Source organism: Melitaea cinxia, chromosome Z (genome assembly GCF_905220565.1).
Source record: "Melitaea cinxia chromosome Z, ilMelCinx1.1, whole genome shotgun sequence".
NCBI lineage: Eukaryota > Metazoa > Arthropoda > Insecta > Lepidoptera > Nymphalidae > Melitaea > Melitaea cinxia.
The window spans coordinates 9,998,820-10,018,935 of NC_059424.1; the positions used below are offsets into that span (position 1 = coordinate 9,998,820).

Consider the following 20,116-nt stretch of genomic DNA (forward strand, 5'->3'; position numbering starts at 1 on the left):
TGTGTCACTCATGGTTCTATACCCCTCTTAATCTTTAATAACTAAACAGACAATGGGTAAAAAATATCATAGCTTCAAGTTATTCTTAATTTTTTATTTATTTTTGTGATGTGAAAAGTTTATAAAAATTGAAATTAAATTTATAAACAAACTACATACATTTCTTTTAAGGACATAAATATTTTCATACTTAAAAGTTTACCATGTCATAAGCCTAAAAAAGGTGTTTTTTCTAGAAGATATTCTGATCAAAATATCAGAAATCATGATGTTAAAACAAAGACCGATATATTTTATGACATAGGTATCAAGCGACCGATATACTTGCATATTTAGATATTTATATATATTTTTAAATAAATACATTTCAATTTTGAAATATATTCTTTAAAAGTCTAGTTAAATGGCGTGATAATCCTTTAGACAACAACAGACAGTGCATAGCAAATGTCCCCAGCTGGAAAAACATCTTAAGAATTTTTGAAAAGAAAGTGATACACATAGTAGTTACGAGAATGTTTTAGGAGTTAAAACAAAACGGAAGAAAAAAGGAAAAAGGAATAACTTAGAAATCAAGCTAACATAGAAGTCTAAAGAGACGACTATTAAACAGAGATACCATAAAATTATAATTCAAAGCCCCTCCTTTAACTCTACCATGACAAAAAAAAAAATTGGATAAAAAATATATTTATAAAATATATTGGAGGACAAACTATGTTCTTTATTATTGGTTTAATTAACTTTAGGTCCTAACGAAACAGTCCTTAGCTTTTAGGTTCTGACAGAGTTAGTAGAAATGAATAAAAAAAATCACGCCTAAGTATTGCGGATTTTTATGGTATAATAGAGCATAGAAATTACAACTCGATGATGAAATAGTTGATAAGAAAGTTATCTTAACAATTTCCGGTTGTTTCTCTTCACATTTTATTTTTATTTTTGTCTTTTACCGACAATAACAATAGTAGATTTGCTTTTGAATATCTAATTGTATAAAATAATATGTAAGCTAAGGGAAAGCGGAAGTTAAAGATTAACAATAACTTCTTAAAGAAGATCTTACTCCTTAGGTAGCTTTAGTCGGAGGATTATTTTTTTAAAATAATTTTAAGGGGTCCAAATTTCAGAAATTAATTTTTGTTATTTTTAAACCCTAAGAATTATTAGTATCTATTTAAAAAGTCGACTAATAAAAACTTAGCTTTAACTTTTAGCAGAATTTTACACCCATATAAACATATGATCAACAATCAAACGATTTTAAAAAGAGTAACTATGTCGTTTTTTCTCTTATTTTTAGCATAAAATGTGTTGCGAGTCATTGTAGAACATCAACATCAGTCATCATCATAATCATCATCAACGCAGCCTTTCGCAGTCCACTACTGGACATAGGCCTCCACAAGTTCACGCCAAAAAGGGTTTGAACTCATGTGTTTTCCCATAGTCACTACGCTGGACAGGCGGGTTGGTGACCGTAACATCAGTATGTCAAAATAATTACGGCTGTATTTGATCGTATGTTGAGTAGTTAACATAATTATACTCTGTATCAGAAGATAGAGCAAATGTTTTGAAATATGTAAAGAATAATATCATATTAGCAATAAGTTAAGAGGCAAATAATCTGTATAACAGATTTATAATCGAATTAACAGAGTATAGATAATTTCACACAGTTCACTCCAGTTTGGACTCCGAAGAATAGGTTACAAACATGTCGTCTCAATCATTTTTACAGATCGAGTGTACACGAAGCTATTTACAAAAAAAGCATGGCTTTCGCTCAGCCATATTTTTTGAGTATATATACGTAATTACACATTTACTGCTAAGTATACTTACTATTAACATTTTTCTATTTTAAACAAGTTTGAACAAACTAATCCGCTCAAAGCTATAATATTTTGCATAGTCATAAAAATTGATTTTTCTCTACCAATATGGTTGATTAGTTGATATTTTTTAAAAATACTTAAATCTTATTACATTGGAATGAGGTTTTATTTTGGTCTCTTTAAGTATAGATTTGTGCTGTATAATTAAATAAAGTTCCTGTCACGCTGTATGCTGCTGCCGCGCCCCGATACAAGAAAAGGACAACTGCAAATCAGTGTTTTAGGTAGATAATTATTGACCAAAACAGCATTTCGTAGTCGACTATTTTCTCCCCAAAATATGACTATTTTTTTATGTAACTAAAAAAACCTTCAGCTATGCCCATATGTTCTCGGATTTTTGTAAATATGCGTAATTTTTCTTTAATGAGTGTCTGAAAATGTATAAAAAATTGGGCAACTTTTCTAGTTTTTGAAGACTCCTACTACCTATGATAATAAGAATATGAAAAAAACCAAGACATAGAGGCATGTTCATGGCAGTTAAAGGTTTTATGTTAAAAAAAAATATTTGATCTAGTGTCATTATCCAAGGAGAAAACAGTCGACTACGTTTGAATGGAGAAAGAGCCGGTATCCTTTCCACTTAATTAGTTATTCAAAATAATAGTTATGAGGTATGTAAGCGATTACAACAAGATTCTTCACAAAGTTCAATGTTGTATTTGTCGCATAATTGTAGATTGTGATTTATTGTTTTCGAAACTTATTGCGAGTTTATAGCATTTTTGTTTTGAATCAAATTCAAATGTTTACTTGTAGTTATCAAGATCAGTATATCCTTAAAGACACAAAAATATAAATGCTCAGAAGAAAGTCTAATTATTTCTATCATGTGTTTTTTTTTTTTAATTTTATCTGGGGGCACGGTAGTGCCCCCGCCAAGACGAACCAAAAAAAAAAAATAAAAAAAAAAACGAAAAGCACTACCTATCTTTTCTCGAAGTGCTTCGTCGTTTTTTTGAACCCTCATAACTTGGGTTTGGATTATACTAGATAAACAAAATTCTGGGGATATGATGTCAATAGTGAACTTATTAAACATATAAAGTTTCAATTGCATAGCTCTTATACTTTAGATTTTATTGATATCTAAAAAACCCCGATTTCGTCACTCACTGATGATCATCAAAATTCTTAGAGCACTTCCTGAAGTCCCAGAAAGCTGAAATTTGGTATGTAAGCTAGTATTAGTACACAAACAACAAAAAAATTCTAAAACTTGGAACTTTTACCCCCCAACCCCTTAAACTGGGGGGTGGAATTTTGTATGAGACTTCCGCAAATTTTGATGCTAGAGGTCTGAAAATTGATATAGTGACTCCTTGTTATTAATAATAATAATAAAATAGATAAAAAATAAAAATCGGTTATTAGTTTATGTCGAAAATTTACATTTTGTAATTTTGGTATTTAAGTTTTGGCGGAGATCACCGTTTGCATATCAGTTCAACATAAAATCAAAAACAGCGTGCTTAAACCGAATATGGTGAAGATTGGATGATATTTATGGTATAAAATGTGTCTGAGGTAAAATGCAGCTGTAATATTGTCATAAGCAATTTACAAAAAGAAGTGAAATCCCACCAAAAACATTTTCATGTAAAATGTTGCCAAGACGAGATCATATGGCTCGCACTGTCATAAAGTTATCAGATCTCATGTAGAGCCAAGCTTCTAAATCTACACGCCCTAACTCTACAAGCTCTAACTTCACAAACTCTACACCTTAGTCAAAATATGTGGCTTGGCCGTTTCGTTACTACCGGCTGCCGATGTTGTAGATGACGACTTTCCTGTGTCATTTATTTATATATATATTCTCTTTTTATTTTTATTTTTATTATATGTATATCAATTATTGTTCTTCTTTTTATTTTTTCTTTAATAGAACTATTGTATGACAGAAAAGTAAAAAACAGTGAAAAAAATTTTCACCTTACGTGACGGTAGCGAAACGGCCAAGCTACATATTTTGACTAAGGTGTAGAGTTTGTGAAGTTAGAGCTTGTAGAGTTAGGGCGTGTAGATTTAGAAGCTTGGCTCTACATGAGATCTGATAACTTTATGACAGTGCGAGCCATATGATCTCGTCTTGGCAACATTTTACATGAAAATGTTTTTGGTGGGATTTATTGTTTTCGAAACTTATTGCGAGTTTATAGCATTTTTGTTTTGAATCAAATTCAAATGTTTACTTGTAGTTATCAAGATCAGTATATCCTTAAAGACACAAAAATATAAATGCTCAGAAGAAAGTCTAATTATTTCTATCATGTGTTTTTTTTTTTAATTTTATAAACACACATAAATGTCATCATGTTATATTGAGCACAAAAGAATTTATTTTGAAGAAACAATGTCTGAGCAAGTTTGAGAAAAGCAAATCAAGCTGAAAAATATAGTTTTTGTTAAATTATTCTTCATGTTAACCTCTTACTAATAAAAATACTACACTATAACGAAAAAATATAGGCCGGTTACGGAAAACTATCGTGCCTATAATATCAAAATAATAGCTATTTTTTTTTAAACTTACAAACCCTTTTTTAGCTTTAACATAGCTTTGGCACGCAATTAATTGAAAACGCTTCAGACTGTACCTCATTTTAAAGTGTGTATTTTTAAGAAAACTAAACTATCTTATCATTACTTTACTATATAATATATATAGCATAAATATTATCTAAAATAAATTGATTGTGAAACCCAGTGACGTAGCGAGCTTAAGTCGTGCCCGTGGTACAATAACTTTTAGCGTCTCTCCTCCATTCGAAAATAATATAATATGTCCAGCAATTTTTTGATTTGCGGACTATTTAGCGCCCCTTTATGAGTAGCGCCCGGGGCATGATGCCCCCCTTGCCTCCCCTCACTACGTCATTGGTGAAATCTAATTCCATTTATCAAAATCGATCATAACAATATAGATGAATATGCGGTTGCACGCACAAACATCTACCTAAAATGGTCCATGAAATTGTAACTGGCCTATTTGTATAATTGTGTCTGAGAACTCGTTTCGAATATTCTCTTCTTATCTAAAGATCGAATGAGCTTAACTCACAGTGTCCTGAAAACCATTCTTGAGACTAAAGTCTGTAATTACAATTTTGTAACATTGATGTTATTCGTATTCAATGTCTTATGGTCAATAATATTTTTATACACTTACAAAAGTAGACTGGGCTCTATTCAGTTATAATTATCACGCAGTAATGTCGTCACCAAGTAAATACTTCAACTACTATTTATACATCAAAATGTACATCATATTTGCACTTTATATATACGGATTATATTTAACTTAGAACAATAAATATTGGTAACTCGATGATTTCGGCAGTATCGTCAACAAAACAAAGCTAAGCTAATATAGAAAACCTTATCATTTTACTTGTAATATACATTTAATGTAGAGAAAGTACATTTAGTCAAGTTGTCACCTTTTATTTCGATTTATTTTACTGAACAAATATTTAAAAGTATCATAGTATATATGTATAGTACAATTGATAGCTAGCAGAACAAAGAAAAATTATAATTTCATACTGCCATACTGAGATGCTTTGAGGCATTTTCAACTTTTCTCAACAATACCATTCCGTTTTGTGATTTCGTTTTTGTTTTGAATGTTAATTCGCGTATATCAAAGTCATTTGCAAAGTTATTAGCGTATAAATATTATATCACTACTAATTTTATTTATTTAGTTTAAAATATTTTGGAATATTTATTGACCTACCTTAACATTTATCTTTGGTTTAATTCTTTGGATTCATCAAAGCCTTTCTGTCTTAATCTTACAACAATTAAAGTACATTCAAACTAATACTGTACGCAGTACTGCACTCTTAACTTAGTCTTTCTTTAACAACTTTTCCTTCGAGAAGAATAAACATTGAATCTTACTATAATCTATATATGAATATAACAAATTTTATTATTAGCTTTTGTCTTTTCGCATGCTAAGATGTCGGATTTGACATTTCATAGACTTTTCTTTGGCATGTAGCCTGGCCTAAGTTAATGTGCTATAACTATAATAATAACAAATATAATTTTTATGCAATAAATAATACTTATTTAATAATGATTGTGGTAACTAAAGTTGAGTTTGAATAAAATATAATACTTCTTCACAACCTATTCAAAAATGTAAGCGTTTTAATCCATATAATCAATTTCTCTTGGTAGCTTAACTTATATTTTAATAAACAACTTAAAACACTATCAAACATAAAAATTATTCTTCATCTCTTCTTTCAAAAGGCATCTGATGTATTTTATTCACTACTAATTTTAATTTTTAAATTTAAATTAATGCCATATCCAAATAATAAACCTGTAGGACACGTGCGAAAACTTTTTACCGAACACTGTCTGATCAGCTGTTGTCTCGCGGTTGTCAAACCCGATTTCTTAAATCACATAATCTACGGAATCGAAGGCGCCAGCGTAATAGCGATATTCATTTACTAATTAGAGTCCGTTGGCTGCCCTGGAGGCTGAATGCTAATACGGACCGCGTCGCGACCCACGACAATTTTTACCTGAAAAAAAAAAGACGAAATTATAAAGCTTGATTCATCATAAATAAAATACCAAAATTACAAATGTTAATCTTTAGGTGATCAATCAGGGGACTGATTTTTTGTTCGCTATTTTGTGTACGTGGTCTTACATAATTATAAAATGAGATACAATTGAACGCACGTTTCCTTACTCGTATTTAGAATTGAATTGTTAAATATCTGCTACATAGTACTATACACGAATAGGTTAAAAATTGTGATGGTGATGACTTTGAGGTACTTCCATGAATTGCTTCTCTCATTTTAAACGTGGCAAATTATTTACCTAGTCGCCTTGTCAGACATTCATCGCGTAGTAAACGGAATTCTGCGACGCGGTCATTGGTGAAGTAGCTGCAGCTGCTCCTTCGGGTGCTCCTCTCGTGGAACGGGACGGGGACCCTGGTGCTGGCTGGTATAGCGGCGCTACTACCTGAATTGTTGATATTTAATTTTATTTAAATATGTGTGCTAATTTTTTTTCGGATGAGGACACTCTTCGCCTTATTGCTTCCACTGGTGACAAGAGGGCTAATGCATGTTTTTGTCCATAGAATCGGCGTAGCGATTCAACGGGAAAATGCTAGCAGCATTCTTGGCACAATTCCACGCGGATATGATTTGTAACATAACTATCTGTAAATATTTAGTTCATTGTAGATATGTACAATGTTTAATAAACTATAGTTGGTAAAAAAAAGATTAAATTATCTGTCTAATATTATAAACGTGAGTATAACAAAAATAATAGGACTTGATTATACGGGCTAGAGGAATCCATAACGAACTCCTCTTTAAATAAAACTTAATTTGGAATTTATTATCGACTCATAATTTATGTAAAATAACGATAAAAATGCGTTGGCTTATTGGGTCTTTAGTTCATTCAAGACATTACTAAATTTATAACGATTGTCAGTTTTTGAAAGAGTAACTGCGGATTACCACGGGGTACTTTCTGATTCTTCTATGTACCATCTATATTTGGAATCAGTGGTAATTTACAATACACGTACACGAAGGTTTTCACCACTATGTTACGTTTTTTAAAACAATTACAAATTCAAAAACGTTAGCACATAATACAAATACCCTGGAAATATAGATATTACATAAAATAACACGACTATACTTTTGGTTAGGTAATTGTTTCTCATGTACCTACTTCTTTGGTAAATTGCATCCCTGGTGGATCGTTAATAAAATTGACCTCGTTACATTTTCGAGATTTGTGCCTATTCTAAAGTTCCATCTTTTTGGTCAAGGTTGAATGCCATTTCAATAAACTTTCAACTAGGGAACTACTACAATCATAAGTGTATTCAAAGTTATTGAAGTATAGCTAGATGGCGCTTTCATTAAAAAGTCTATTATTTACGAAAACGTAAAGGATAGTTAAGCATATTATACGACGTTAAAGTTGAATTATGTGTTTGATTTGTCTAAAAACATGTGTCTTATTTTTGAAATCTGTATTTTACGTAGGTATATAAAGAATAAAATATCTAGGTATGTTTTTACAAGAACCTATTGTTAAGCTTATGTTTTTCAAAGTTATAACGATAGATGGTGTAAGGTGTATTACTGATCCAATTTACTTTTAAAAGCGGGAAAATACTATACTTTAATAAGTAAACACGTGGTATGAGTAAATTGTCAAGTTTAATTTTTTTTTTTTTTTTTTGTTATTGGACAATTCAATTATAATATAATTTTGATAAGCTGAAGAATTTGTTGTAGGTAAATTTTTAGAAAAACTATCTAAAATTAAAAGAATTATCTGGTCTATGCTTGTTTATAAAGATTGTAAAATACTGCAAATAAACATTGTGTTTAGCTATTATTTTTGTTAGATATTCCCTAAATTTTGCGTAAAAGAAAAAAAAAAAAAAACAATCCATTCATGAATGAAAAAAATGTGACGGTGTAAAGTTCGCCGGGTCATCCGGTATGTATATAAAAATGAATCCTTATTTGCCTTAGTCAAGTCAATAAACGACTTTACATATTTCACTCGTATTTTTATAAATACCTACTATTCTATTTTTATTTCAATACTTCGTAGAAGGTTTTTACGTAATGGAAAATTAATACTGTGCAAGAACTTGGAAAACTTCAGAAAACGTGACAATTATTTCAATATCACGTGTTTGACATTTTACAAGATAGGGCGACGTTCTTGAGCTAGTTTTATATAATCCGAATAACTACGTACTTCGTACAAGTTTTAAGAGTTAGTTTTATTTACCTTTTCGGAGTAGCAAATCATTTGTTTTCCTCCTCCTGGTTGCGGTGCGGGCACAGGTCTGTACCTCGCGGGAGCTGGACACAGGGTCTAAAACATATACTTATTATCATATCTAAGTCATTGTTAGCATAATTTACGATTTGATTTTAGTTGAAGAATTCGAATTAACTTATTTAGGGGAACACGGGGTAATTGGAGCCACGGGGTAATAAGAACTATTTTAGTTTACGTGTATCTGAACGAGTTGAAGCTGTCTTGTTAAACGGTTTTTAAACGGTTTTATTTAGCTCACCCCGTTTGTTTTATTTATTATTTATTCTTGGGTCAAATTTAGTAATTCAAATTTCACCCTCTTCCTGTCAACCGATTAATCTGAAATTTTGTATACACTTTGGATTTTGGTGACAATACAATTATGTTTATTTATTATCATTATAAATTCAAGATGGCCGCCGCTACAAAATGGCGGATAATTTATGTTTTATTAATCCCATCAATATGGGTATCAAATGAAAGGGCTCAACAAGCAGAATACAATATACTATAAAAAATTGAAATCCAAGGCCGCTACAAAATGGCGGATAACGTAGGTTTTATCAATCCCATCAATATGGGTATCAAATGAAAGGGCTCAACAAGCAGAATACAATATACTAAAAATTGAAATACAAGATGGCGGCCGCTACAAAATGGCGGATAACGTAGGTTTTATCGATCCCATCAATATGGGTATCGAATGAAAGTGCTCAACCAGTTTAATCAATGTACTATATAAAATTAAAATCCAAGATGGCGGCCTCTACAAAATGGCGGATAACTTAGGTTTTATCAATCCCATCAACATGGGTATCAAATGAAAGGTCTCAACAAGTAGAATACAATTTACTATGCAAAATTGAAATCTAAGCTGGCCGCCGCTACCAATTGTCTGATAACAATTTTTTATCAATCCCACCAATATGGGTTGATACCCGAGCTAAAAGGGCTTGACAAGAAGAATACAGTGCACTATACAACCTCAATATTTAAGATGGGCCTTGCAATAATGAAGCACTAAATGAATTAAACAGAATGCGAAATAAAAACTAAAAACTAGAAAATAAAAATAGGTAAAAAAACTTTTTAAGTTAAACGGTTTTATGTTAAACATACATTGCAATGTTTAAGATAAATGTACTAAAAACCAAAAAATAATAAAATAGATACAGTCGTGGGAATTATAAACATATGCATAGACTAGACTAAAATAAAATCGTGGTGCACGTCAATTGTCTACAAATTATCGACTTAATGTGCGATAGAAGAATCGTTTAATTCGTCGTTAAAATAGGCAGTTGACCCGCAGACGGTGAGGAAATTACTTACTATTTTCTTACTCATGGAAATTCCAATAGTTATACACTCCATGTAAATAAAAGAGATGTTTCAACTAGTTTATCGTTGGACATTCACACTGCTGGCTGGCGAGGAATCGTTTCACTGCTCGTAGTTTGTCTTTAATCGACAAAACATATGATAAAAGTACTACTCGCTCACCACTATGAAACCCTAAAACTCGCTTATAATCGAGCTTGCTAGCTTGTTTCCACATTCTAGCCCTACTTATCACACTTCCATCTTTGTCGGTTGAACAACTGCCTAATTATAGTGTAACATTACAAAACAAACATTTTAATCAACGATTGTAGACAATTGACGTGCCCCACGGTTTTATTTTAGTCTAGTCTATGCATATGTTTATAATTCCCACGACTGTATCTATTTTATTATTTTATTATTACGTAAAATAAAATGTTGCGAGAGGGGTATGTGTGACGTACCATATTCATACTTAGTTGTTTTTTCGCATTCAAATGACCTCACTTCATTTTTTCGGCTATTTGATCTATTTTTTTTTTTTTATATTTAAGGATAAATTTTGAGTATTAATTTTTTATATATATATATAAATATAGGTCGGCAAACAGGCGTAAGGCTCACCTGATGGTAAGCGATTACCGTAGCTTATACTCGTAGACGTCTGCAATACCAAAAGTATCGCAATCGCGTTGCCGACCCAATCCCCCCCGGAACTCTGATGCACATATTGTAACTATATAATTTTTGTTACATATCTTATTCTGGTCACCATTACCCCGGTTCATCTCACTATCCCTTTCTCTGGTTATTATTATTATTCATTTTATTCGGCAACAGTTTGAGCGAAAATATTGATATAAAACGGGATCTTCAGTAATTTAGATAATAATACATTTTTTCAAGTTGGCGGCCTATGCCTAGTAGTGGACTGCAATAGGTTGAACTGACCGAGTGACATTTTTTTAAGTAGCTTGTTAGCTTAGATTGCAGTGACTCTGCTTTCTGCTCCAAAGGTTGTGGGTTCGATTATCATCATACACCTATTTATACACATATTTTTAATACGCACGGTTAGTACAAATAAGGTTAAAATACATATTTGAAATTGCCTATCTTAGAAATAGGCGATCGTATATGTTATAAAATAAAAAGATGAACTTTACCTGTAGTTGTAGGGCGTGCGTGTAGTGTGCGCGCTGCGGCACTGCGGCAGGCGCCGGCTGTGGCGTACTCGCGCCGCTTATCGTTTGCGTTTGGTAGTACGAATGCATGCGGTTGTCTAAAAACATACAGTACTCGTACTCGTACTTGAATAAGTTTATTTAACTTACCGGTAACTGTATACTAATATTACAAAGAGGAAAGCTTTATTTTTCATACCTACTGGATCGACTTAAAAACTTCCAGCAGCAGAGTTCTGTGTTATAACTGAGTGTCCTAGGGTATATTTGAAGCGGAGAAAATGGAACAGCCAAAAGCGTATAATCCACGCGAGTAAAATTTCGGACATCTACCATTTTTTATTATAGTTTTGTTCCACTTTTAACACAAAATGTCAGGCAAATTATTTTTATTACTTATTTAAAAGAAAAACTGCTAAATAACTGGTGAAGCCGACAAGTTTGTTTTTATACATATCAACAGCAACAGCGCATAGTGTTAGACAAATTATTCCCGCGCCGCGTGGCACACCTCGCATGCCACACATGACACACCACACGGCCGAACCTACAACGTCGCGCGTGAGCGGTGCTCCAGATTAGGCTAATTTCTCATATGAAATCTTTTAATTCGTGTCGTCTCATCTCTTTCGCAGTCATTAAAGCGAGTACAGTGCTAAGAATCATAATGCTAAATTTCGTTTCATTGGAACGCAATCACTGGCGCTCCACTTAAATACGTAACACCACTTAATGCCAAATGTACGTAATATAATAATACACTATTATATAGGCATAGTATAATAGTAATAATTTAATATAGCATTTAATTTATATAAATATAGAATTTAAAATTACACAGATAATTATATTTGGAGTGGCAGTGCACCGCACCAGCGCTTGAGCGGCCTCTGGTCGTTTTAAGTATTTTTTTTTTCTTATTATTTATGTTTATCTGCCCAGCCTTTCTTGATTTGTTGCGATACTAACGAACAGAAATCGATTTTTATATGTATAGATAAAAAGAGATTAATTATGTTAAATGGAAAGAATATGAAGTCTCTCTACGCCCCCTTTCATGCTGGCCATACAATTTTTGAAACTTTATTATATTTTGATAACATTGTTATTATTATTATTTATGTTTTGTGTAATATTGAAATATAATGGAAAGATACAAAGTCTTAAAATCCATTAACAGGTAAAAACTAGAAATAATTTTTGCTTAATCCGAATGACCAAAGCGGCAACGGCATTAAAAGCTGTATCTGGCCACTCATTATTTTTTTTAACAGCATAATCCTAATCCTGTTGGATTTATGGGGTGAAATAAAATTAAATGAAAACATTCATTTCACCATAAGGTGATACACACACTTTACGACCGTCAAAAATAATATCAAATAAAAAAAACTCAAGAGTAATAAAAGAAAGTTAAGGTAGCAAAAATATCAAGCAATAAACTAAAAAAAAATACATCTTAACATTAGGCACATTGCAAACTTAGGTAATTGATAGCTTATATGTTGTTCCACGACTTCCTCTATATTCTATTGAAAGTCCCGTAAAATTCCGTTCAGTCGTAGCGGCACTTTCACGAGGTAAGGGCGGTTTTTCTCGCGTAAATCTCGATTACCGGGATAAAAAGTAGCCTAAATGTTGCTTCTCAAATTTTTCTGTTTTGAAATGAAAATTCTATAAAAATCGGTTCTGCCGTTCCGGAGATTAGCCCGAACAAACAGAACTACAGATAGACAGACAAAAATTTTAAAAGCATTTGATTGTATTTTAGTATCGTATAAATAACTATATACCCTTCAAAAACACATTTATTTTGAAATCACAGATAGACACTTCAATTTTATTTACATGTATAGATGTATAGAAGACAGTATGTTATTATGATATAAAAAAAATATTCGTAACGATCCGTTTTTTAGCATAACTGTGATGTTTTTTGTTCTTTTTTAGCTCAATTATCATATACAACTATCATTACAGCCTATCACAGTCCACTGCTGGACATAGGCCTCCATAAGTTTACGCCAAAAATAGCGTGAACTCATGTGTTTTGCCCATAGTCACCACGCTGGGCAGGCGGGTTGGTGACCGCAGTGCTGGCTTTGTCGCACCGAAGACGCTGCTGCCCGTCTTCGGCCTGTGTATTTCAAAGCTAGCAGTTGGATGGTTATCCCGCCACCGGTCGGTTTTTTAAGTTCCAATGTGGTAATGGAATTGTGTTATCCCTTAGTCGCCTCTTACGACACCCACGGGAAGAGAGGGGGTGGCTAAATTCTTTAGTACCGTAGCCACACAGTACAACAACATATACATAGGTATATACAACTATAAATTATTATAAATACAATTTATTGCCTTATTTCATTTGTATATAAATTTATTTATTTACTAGCTGTGCCCACGACTTCTGCTGCGTGGGATTTAACAAAACAATCATTATTCAGTTCGCAGAGTTATAAAATAAATACATTTCTAAAATAAAAGTAAATAGTAAAGCCAGTGAAAGTTCCGTCATAATCGATGCAGCCCTTTCAGAGATTAGCCGGAACAAACAGACAGACAGACAGACAAAAATTGTGAAAAAAGTTATTTTCAAATAAAAGAAGGAGAAAGGTATTCTATAAGTCATGTTAAAGAAAAAATAAATAACGTCTATTCGCGTAAATTATACAAAAATTTATTTTTTGGTACATTTCTGAACTGTAAATAAGCGAGATATTGTTAGACGTAAAAAACCTTTTTCTGCTATAATACACTACCTACTTGTATTAATATTACTAATAGAAAAGATGTTTAAATAATCGATTTTTTTTCTGAACTGTACATTATTTAAAAACAATTAAAAAAAACATTAAGTTACAACTCATGTTAGCGGTACAGTAGGTAATCATTAGTGTGATGCGATTGAAACCGTGATGGACATGTAGTTATATATAACAATGATTAATTTTAACCAATAATAAACAAAAAGAATCTACTCACAGTCATTGGTGTTCCAAGTTTGAGCACATTCCTGTTGGTAGTGATAGTGGTTGCTGTACGGTACATACAGCAACTGATGATGACTGCGAATGGGGGGAGGAGACTCCGGTCGTCTACACCGTCCAGATCTTACTGGAGATGTCTGTTCTGAACTCGTCTGAGAGCTGTATAGCTCTTGACTGCTGTCTGAACACCTAAAACCACAATATATCACAATAATCAAAGGACTAGGGCGAAGTAAATACGACTTATTGAATATTGATATAGTTTGTTTTAATAATAATTAGCGACCTGCCCCTGTTTCGCACGGTTGCAAAAACTATCTGTGTACCTTTACTATATTATGCATGTATTATACATATAAATTATATAACATATTCTATATGTGGTAGCTTGTTATTAGCTTTTTTTTACTCATATTCTGTATTAGTTATAGTTATAATAAGCTGTAAGCTATCCAAATAAAATAAAATAAAATAAAATAAAATAAACCTTCCTCTAAAATCACTCTATTAACTAAAGAAAATCGCATCAAAATCCGTTGCGTAGTTTTAGTAGATCTAAGCATACAGATAGCGGGAAGCGACTTTGTTTTATACTATGTAATGATATTTATGGAACATGCTTATTTATTACTAGTATTTTTTAACTGAGGTAGGACACAGCAGGACCTCGAACTTATAGAAGATCATAGCTAAATAGTACTGTTTTAATGCAGTGTTGTTTTCCTGTGGTGAGTGAGGTGATCAGAGTTCCTGGGGGGAATTGGGGGTAAGCTCGGCAACGCGCTTGCGATGCTTCTAGTGTTATAGAGGTCTATAAGCTATGATAATTGCTTACCACCTGACTCGTACGCTTGCTTACCGACCAAGTTAATATATATTTAAAAAAAAACATCAATTCATGTTTTCTAGAATAGTTCAATGTTGTATATTCGTAGAAGTACTTCCGCAGTCAGTGTCAAAGATATTTAGGGTAATATGAATGAAGATAACAGAAATCAAATACTAGACTAAATGTAATTTATGGATACTTTATATAATTTTTAATATCTATGATCCTTTACAGGTGTTTAAATGTGTTTTCAAATGAGCAGAAAACTTATATAATGGGGATGGCTCTAAAGTTAAAATGATTGCAAATAACTTCTTTAGTCCCTTGAAATGTTTGTTTTCAACCAAATTCTGAAATGTGTAAATATAAACTACTACTATAAAGACATCTATAATTTTATAACAAAGGAAAAGTGTAGATGTCTTCATCAAACTGACTATCTTAGCTTTACATCAGAAATTACAACTTAGACACGCGACTACGCGGTTGCTGCGCAAAGGTTTAAAGAATTTTATGCAATTATAATGGAACAGCGTCAGTGTCCCAGAGTGAATATTGTAGAGAATATTTTTTTAGTGCTAAGTTTAAAATCCATAATCAAACTTACTTGACAGATTTTAAAAATTATTTAATCAAGTGAATGCTACGATTTTCTTGAGTGCATAGGCTATATTTTAACGGGAGGAAAAGGAACAGCAAAATCCTGTAAATCACACGGGATGTAAATCTAGGAATTTTTAAAATGCATGCTGGACTCTTTGTTTGGCATCTTACATATATATGTATATAGTTTTAATGATATGTCTCTTACCCTATATTAGCATACAGTGAGGAGTTTCTGTACACGTTCTCGTGCTGTCGTTGGTAGTGATAAGATGTCACGTTCTGTGCATGAGCATAGCAGGAGTCAGAATGTTGTGAAACTGACGTATTGCTGCACTGGCGGGATACATACTCCGGTTTAGACCTATTGTTACAGGTTTAAACCAAGTTAGTTAAAAAAATCATAATTACTAGAATTAAATTTCTTTTTTCTAATACTTACCAGTTACTGTTTATACTTGTTCTGCTTTGAGGCCTAGAGTTAAGATTAGCTTCGGAGTAGTATGGCCAGGAGTAATTGGAATTAGTACGCTGACACGCGTGACTGGGAACTGGCGTGTTCGTACTCGAAGTTGGGGTAGGTTGAAGTTCGTTCTGCATGTGTTGTAGGATTTCATCAGAGGCCCCAAGTTGCTGCTTTACTGCAATACCTCTTACGGCAGGTCGTCGATGAAAACCTAAACAATGCATAATATTGAATAAAATAGGAATATAATGCTTATAATGCACTCAGCTGAGTCGTGCGTCACTGCTGCGTTTGTTATATAATCGGTCTCATAAGCGCAAGAGAAATAGATGTACAATTCCACCACATAATACATATTTTACAAAACAACAATTTTGTATATGTAGTTAGTGCCCCGCCTCTATAATAATGTAAACAATTTAATATATTTTATATAGGTCAATATATTTTATTGATTTTTAATACGTGTTTAATTAAAATTGGGTTGAATGTGCTTACTGAAATTAATATTACTCAATTGCGACACTTTATTGACAGTTTGGGAGTACAATATATTTACGCTGTTTGTTAATATGATATTCGATATCTTGGCGCCACAATGCATAGATTGTTTGTTTTTTTTTTAACTATTATTCGAAACGAATATTCTTCCCATATCTTCATCTCCTTTCCTCGTTTTTCCTGTACCTTCGCTTGAGGTAAGAAAAAGAACAACGTATAACAATGGGTCGACGGCGCTTGCGTCGAAGTCGTGAACTGTTGGTGTGTCAATTATTTGTGTGTCAGTGTTTTTTGAAAAATATATGAAAAAGACCCCTCACGCGAATGGCTTCCGGTTGACTGCACAGTAAACCATTATAAAAGTGAAAAATCTGGTAAAATCGCGAGTGAGAACCCCTGGTAGTAACGTTTTACCACCAGGTTTGAAAAAATCATTATCCCGAAGAACAAGATATATTATATTAAGACGAGCTCAAAGTTTGTTTCTGTTTAAGAAGCATTTGAAAGCATATTACCTCAGTCTATAATTATTTTAAGCTCATTACATTCAATTGATAAAAGATCATTAAATTTACCATGAATCTATATATTATACGATTATTGTATTTATATATTAGTGTATGTAAATGTTTTTATTTATTTATTTTTTATTGCGTACGTATGTGTATAATGTATATGCATATATAATTGTTATATATTCTATTTTTTTTCTTTCTTTTACTTATTTAAATCTGTATACCACCTGCCCATCTGAAAAGCAATATCCCTTTCATTATCAGGTTGTCTGGAAGAGATTGCTTTTTAGCAATAAGATCGCCTGGTTGTACAATTTGTTACTATAATTGCTTGTAATTTTAATTTTGTTCCTTATTTAAATGTGCAATAAAGTATATTATTATTATTATTATTATTATTATTATTATTATTATTATTATTATTATTATTATTATTATTATTATTATATTATGGAAAACTGTATAAAGTTGTTGCAACTACTCGCACTCTGATAATTCCTTGAAACCTTGCAAGTAAAGAGTAGTAAATTGTTACCAAGAATGAGATGGTTGTAGTGCAGGTCACTACATAACCTTCGGTTGAATACAGTATATACGTGTGTCATAATATTTTTAGATGTATGCAGGCGTAAGGTTTTGCTTTAACGCCTAACACAAGACAAATTAAGAGCGCCCTTATGGCTTTCCAGCTTAGTAAAAAAAGTCGGTATACGATTAAAATAACTTGGCGATAAATAGCATTCATTCAATTGTCCTTCAGACTACGTATAACTTCAACACTCAGTTTCAACAAAAATATATTTTTAATTATTTTAATATTTTTTCAATAGGTCTTAAATAAATTTTTGTTTGAATACGAGAAAGAGATTTTAATAGAATACTGTTTTAAGGTCAGTTATTATTATTTTCAGTTGACCCATTTCCCGGAAATAATTGTGAAAAAGCTGTAGAATCATTAAATATGAAAAATATATTAGGCCGTCGTCAATAAGTAATTATTATATTTTATGCCATTCGAAAAAAAAAATATATTTGTTCTATTTTTAATAAAAATATTTAGTAACATCGTAATATTATAATTGTGATATGAATTCAACTTCAAACATTGATGATAAATAAAACCGTTCTAAGGAACAATGGTGTATAAGGAAGGAAGGAAAGAAAGAAAAAATGAATGAACGAATAGCATTTAGACTCCATTCCGGTCACATTTCACTTAATATGTTTGCTTACCTGGTGAAAAAGGTACATCTCCGTTGCGTACCGAATGCGGCAACATTGAAGATGCAGTTTAGATTGAGGTAGAATGTGTCCGAAATTAAGATATCAGAAATGATATGCTGCAAATAACCTAGAATTTTAAATAACTTGGAGGTTGTGATTCAATTTTGGCTTATCCTCTCTCAGAACGGGTTAAACTATTGTACAAGATTGTAAACACTGGAACGCGACGACGACTTCATTTTTTTTCATGTGTGATGTTCCTATAGAGTGGCGTAGTCCTTATGGACTAAAACTCATTAAATAAAGAATAAAAAATAATCATAACCAACCGTAATCATCGTGCTCATCGTCACTGCTAACCGGTTGCGATTCTTGTCCATAACGCTGTCGAAGTCGATCGGTCCGCGAAGCAGATGCACGCGCAAACGCAGCTAAGCTTTCATCGCTTTCGGCTGCACCTACGAGAAACAGAAATAAATAGACACTTCTCTTGTTCAGAGCTTAGAAATAAAAACCTTTTATTTTATGTCAAAATTCTTCAGCTAACCGTGTCGTAAGAAATTTTATTCGACGTTGCTGGACTTCGCATGTTTATGCACTATAAGTCTAATAGAATTAACTTGAATTTAGCATTACCTCTTCGAGAAACGGTTTAGATCAAGTACCTATTAATACGAAGTGTAAATACGTTAAAAATCAGGTATACCTGGTGTTCCAGCGACTATATCGGGAGCTGGTGCGTCATTATGTTCTTGGAGATCCAGGTTCTTAGCCGAAGAGGCAGAAGTTCGGTCTCCGGGAGGCACGTAATAGAATCCCTCGTGATGCGCAGTGCTTCCGACACAAGCAGTGAGCGGTGCGAGAGTTGACAAGAACTGTCGACGTGGCTCTGACCTTTGCTATTATTTTTAAAGTATATTAAGTAAAATGCCGCATACTTTAAAAAAAATAAACATTTCACAATAAACCATTAAATTTTTAATTTTACATACAGAATTTTTAACATTTCTTTCATTAGAATTAACATTTATTGCCTCTAAATTGCCCATTCATTTTGTTAAAATTGCCTATGGCGTTTATTATAGACGATTATTACCGTAATCCGCGTGGAATTTAACAAAATAGTTATTTTTCATTTCGCAGTTACACCAGCTGTCTGCCAGTGAAAGTATCGACAAAATCGGTCAAGCCGTTTCAAAGATTAGCCAGAACAAACAGACAGACAGACAAACAGACAAAAATTATAAAAAATGTTATTTTGGTATATGTACCGTGTATACATACATATGAATTTAGTAAAAAGCGGTTATTTTAATATTACAAACAGACACTCCTATTTTATGAATACTTCAATTTTATATATACATTTTTAATATTTTTTTTTATAACTGCGAACTGAAAAATAACTATTTTGTTAAAATCCACGCGGCCGAAGTCGCGTGCACAGCTAGATAATTATATAATAGTAAGTGTAATTTGGGAGCAAATTTATACATTTTAACCTCGTAAGTCCTGTGTTTTATTAACACCAGTAGTCATATCTGCCGGCTGTACTATACCAAGTACAAACTAAGAATAATGCTTCAGACCGAGACAAAATTATGTCGATTTTAGGCAATTTTTGAAGTGAGGGTTCGTTGTGTGTATTTTTTACGGTATGTTTGTGATGTATAGCACCTTCTTAAAAAGGAAATAAATAAAAATATTTTGTACTTGTGGGAGTACATT

General features: G+C 32.3%; 1 protein-coding gene across 1 annotated transcript in view; it reads right to left on the minus strand.

Moving 5' to 3' along the window:
* Positions 1–6,379: 6,379 nt before the first annotated feature.
* LOC123668777 overlaps positions 6,380–20,116 on the minus strand; it is a 105,937-nt gene continuing 92,200 nt past the window's right edge. The window contains exons 9-17 of the mRNA XM_045602471.1: positions 19,095–19,287; positions 18,718–18,846; positions 16,125–16,359; positions 15,891–16,046; positions 14,246–14,439; positions 11,246–11,361; positions 8,724–8,810; positions 6,780–6,908; positions 6,380–6,454 (exon numbers count right to left, since the gene is read on the minus strand). Coding sequence (XP_045458427.1) covers positions 6,380–6,454; positions 6,780–6,908; positions 8,724–8,810; positions 11,246–11,361; positions 14,246–14,439; positions 15,891–16,046; positions 16,125–16,359; positions 18,718–18,846; positions 19,095–19,287 — 1,314 coding nt within the window. The remainder of the gene's footprint in view (positions 6,455–6,779; positions 6,909–8,723; positions 8,811–11,245; positions 11,362–14,245; positions 14,440–15,890; positions 16,047–16,124; positions 16,360–18,717; positions 18,847–19,094; positions 19,288–20,116) is intronic.